At 48.5% G+C, this 4204-nt stretch overlaps 1 protein-coding gene across 1 annotated transcript in view; it reads right to left on the bottom strand.

The window, feature by feature from the left end:
* T265_07270 (hypothetical protein) overlaps positions 1–3212 on the bottom strand; it is a gene marked incomplete at both ends in the record, with an annotated part of 29019 nt that extends 25807 nt beyond the window's left edge. Inside the window, one exon of the mRNA XM_009172748.1 lies at positions 2903–3212. Coding sequence (XP_009171012.1) covers positions 2903–3212 — 310 coding nt within the window. The remainder of the gene's footprint in view (positions 1–2902) is intronic.
* Between the last annotated feature and the right edge of the window lie 992 nt (positions 3213–4204).

Below are 4204 nucleotides of genomic sequence, written 5' to 3'. Positions count from 1 at the left end.
TTTTTCCGCTCCGATGAGGAGACCATTCATCTGTAGGACATCCAGTGTTGCTAAGGATAGGTCGTGAAAAAATTGTCACTGGAGCCACAATAAGCCAGGCTGCAAAATACAGACTTTTTCGAAATCGGGAGTGCAGAGTTTAGCGTTTGGTTGTGAACCAGGCCACGACCCGATTCAAGTTTAATCCCTCAGTGATACATATCTCCAAGATAAAGGTCAAAGGTCACAATGGGACTTTATTGGCTCGGTCGTAACAGAAGATGAAGGGATAAGGTTTTTACTGTCTTTCTCCGCTTTGTCTAAGGACGGAGAATTACTCAGCTCGAAATCACCTGTGCACACCATTTGTAAGACAGGAAGTGCCAAAGGAATAGCAGATATTTGATGTCGTTCCTGTCTTCAAAATAGATGTTATATCTGAATATCAGCCAATTATCAGAGTGCCCGTTTGATCATGATCGCTTCCAAGTTGCCCACAGATATGATCCCACGCAGGAATACCAGCACCTTTGTGAGGAGAGCCGTGAAAACCAAGCAGAGTTCCGTTCGGGTCGTGGCTGCATTTACCATATCTCTACCTCACGACAACTGCTGGAGCATCGTCACACAGAAAAACAATAATTGTTGTTCTCATGTCTGAACGTAATGTCCGGCTCGGTCGCGCTGCTTTGTGGGGATGTCTATCTTTCAATGGTGTGCCACGCATTTTCTTCACAGTCCTCCAACCATCATACTATATACCTGCGGGCGCGTTAAGGTCTGCTGGGAATACTCTCCCAACATGACCAAAAGTGGTGCCCTTCAGGCTTACTGTTTGTCACCTTTTCTCCATAACCTAATAGTGGATTAATTAAGTGAGAAACTTTTGTTGTCTTTCACCCTAATTTTGGACCTTCTTTCCTGGGAAGCCCTTAAATTCATTGAATATTTGGCCAATGTTGCGCTACTTCTTTCAGTTTCCATTCAGATAAGAAACACACCAAATAACCTAAGTGATGTTACCATGCGTTTCGAATTGCGTCTCTCACCCTCAAAGTACGAAGTGCTATTATACGACTGGGCGAGCGCGCCACTAAAACAGGCTATGGTGTCAGAACCAAGTTACTGTCTGATTTCGTTTCCCCATCCTGCTGCATTCGGGGATTAAGGCGACCCGGTCGATGGCATGATTTCTTCTTCCAGGATGGGGACCGCGTGATCCTCGCTGTGCCTGGTTGGAGACACTACAAGATATGGCTGGCACCCGATGTCAGTGGCGTTCTTGTTGTCAGTTTCTGTCCAGATTGCCTGAGTGAATTTCTGGAGGTGTAGGCACCTCGGAATGATTGTGTTAAGCTAGCACTAAGTCCCTCCCCCATCCACCTTTATTCTTTTCTTTACAATAAGGCTTTCAAATAAGTCATGGCTGTACGGCAGTGAAGCATTGGTGTTGAGCACTGATGTCATGCTGTCGTTGATGATGGATGATATGATGATGATGATGATGATGATAGCTCAAGTGGGTCGGTGTAGGCGAATCCCTAACGAAGCGATTGGAAAGCAAGTTTTCAGTTGTGCAGCGGAGACTTCCATTAAAGAATGTGCTTCACACTAGAAGCTATGTTGGTTAGGCCATGTATTGCACATGCTGAACTATCGTTTTCCGAAAAGAGTGCTGTTTTCCAAGTCAGTTTCAGAGTGGCGGAGGCAGAGAGATGGCCAACGTTTGACTTGGCAGTAGGGTATGAGAGAGATTACAAAGCGTTTTGGCGCTATCAGTGCTAGTCGCCTTTCAGGATGGAGACCGCATGATCTCCACTGCGCCTTGTTGGAGACGCTACAAAATATGGCTGCCAATCGATGGCAATAGCGTTCTTGTTGTCAGTTTCCAGCCCGATTGCCTGACTCCGAGATGGACCAGTGCTTAATGCGTGAACTTACTGACCCGACCTGTGCATCTCCACTGCTCGTGCTTTGGCAACCCCGGACTGATTGTGGCAGATCAGGATTATGTCCACTCATCGTCCACTTCTATAAGTTTCTTCACAATAAAGCTTTCAAATAAATCATGAATGTACGGCAGTGAAGTATTTGGGTTGAACACTAAGGTTATGCTGTCGATGATGCTTATGATGATGTGGCACACAAAGCTTCTCTCCTGCTAAGCGGGAAGCTCTTTTCTGGGGCTTACTGGAAAAGGTTCATGAAGACCGGCACCGAACGAGGTAGTTATCTGAAACAAGGTGTATCTCAGAAGGATTGGTAGTCATGGAGTGAACCACGCGAGCGGTATCTAATGGCAATGTGGTCAATCGGACTCCAGGGCTGATGGTAGGATTCCAGATAGCACAACGGTTCCCACTGCATCAAAAATTCAGTACTGCTGAAAAACAGTTGATGATCAGCACACGGTTGCAAAACATGTTAACTATCGTCACTACACTTTTCGTTCGGACTAAACATACAACCGAGGCATGTTTCTAACGAGCTGAGGCGTCCTACCTAATCATTGGGGGCGAGATGGCTCAAGTGGTTGGAGCGCGAATTTACTGACCGGAAGGTCCGTGGTTCGAACCCGACCTCTGCCTCTCGACTTCCCCTGTCTAGGCCTGGGCAACCTGGCAGTATCCCAGCCCTCCTGCTTCCTTCGGGTGGCATGGCAGCTAGGCACCGAAAGGGCGCTACAGCTGAACGATTATTATTATTATTTACCTAATCATTGAAACCTCCAGTTATTATGACTACATCTGAGCACAATAGTGCGGTCGGTTCTCGGTAGGAAATCCAGGAATACTAAAAGTGTGGGTCGTTTATACGTGTGGCGTTGTCCTAGCACCTAACAGAGTGTAAAGATTTGGTCAGCGCAACCCCTACAAGGCCGGAATCCGGCTTACTGCTCTCGATTCAGTGTCTCACAAGCCACCGTAAGGCGATGAATCACAATTGACGCCAACGGTCTCGTTATGACCGGGGTCAAGCTGATCCCCCTGTGGTTGCCAGTCACTACGCGCCCCTTTTTTGAAAACGGGCACTATCACCGATTCTCCCCAGTTGTCTTGGACAGACTCCTTCTTCCAAATGCAAGCAAACAGATCGGACAAGCGCTGACTGAGGACTTCACCCCCATCTTTGAACCATGCGGGTGGGGGGTCATCCGGACCAGAGGCTCGGTGGTGCTTGAGAGAACACATGCAGTCATAAACCTTCGAGGCCGTAGGTGGTTCCATGTTCATCGTCCAGGGCTCTACTTCACCTATGGGCTCTAACAGTGCCAACTGGTGGCCACGAGTCGTTGGTCGAAGTGTTCAGCCCACTGGTAGGGGCGCTCTTTATTCGAGATGGTCGTTTCATTCTGATGCTTGATGGTTTCGCTCACGGGTGGTTTCAGGGGACCGGTCGAACTGATCAACTAAAGTAATCTTCGGGCGTTACTAGCTTTCTGGGCCTCTTCCATTTCTTTGGTTTTCTCTGTTCATCATCTTTGACAGTCGGCTTGCACGCTCACTTTCACTTGACGTCTGATAATTCCACGCAACGAGTTATGTTCGAGAGCGGCTGGGATATTCCTTCGAGATTTGAGCACTCTTCGGTCTGATATCCGGTGCTTGCGTGCACCTGGTGGTGCCGTACCACAGGCGAAATTCCTAGCGCTATGCAAAGAGGTAGCAATCTAGTTCGTGTACGTTAACCCCTGATAGTAGAGCATTTGGAAGAGACCCTGAAAGACGATTCTGGTAAATTCGTCCAATATTAGGATCTGCCAGTTTCTCAGTTGCGAAGCTATTCGTCCGCACCTGACGCGGCCCGGGGAGACGTAGGGAGAAGCGACTCCGGACAAGTGTGTGGTCAGGATCCACAAACGTGTTTAAAAACGACCGACAGTCAGTTATTGATCTGCGCTATCGGTAGCTAGTGGCAACGTGAGCGATTTGCGTTTGTGGCCGGTATGCCTGCGACCAGCACACAGCTGAAGCAACCGTTTACAGCTGTCCGTACGTACCGAGTCCAGTCCATGTTGACCTCCTAGTTGAGTCTCAGATAGGCCAAGCCTGCTCACTTGTGTACTCATATCTCCGGCTACCACCACCATATCTGAGCCTTTAGCTCATCGCAGCAGGGCATTCATGGCGTCGCATAACATGTCTTTGACGGCGTCGGAGCTAGTCAGCTGGGGAGTAAACGGACACGACAAGCAGACATCCATCAACTTCCCGCTTCTGAGGCT

Source organism: Opisthorchis viverrini, assembly GCF_000715545.1.
Source record: "Opisthorchis viverrini unplaced genomic scaffold opera_v5_163, whole genome shotgun sequence".
Taxonomy (NCBI): Eukaryota; Metazoa; Platyhelminthes; class Trematoda; order Opisthorchiida; family Opisthorchiidae; genus Opisthorchis; species Opisthorchis viverrini.
The sequence above is the reverse complement of the archived record's forward strand: the minus strand, read 5'-3'. Positions and strand labels throughout refer to the sequence as shown.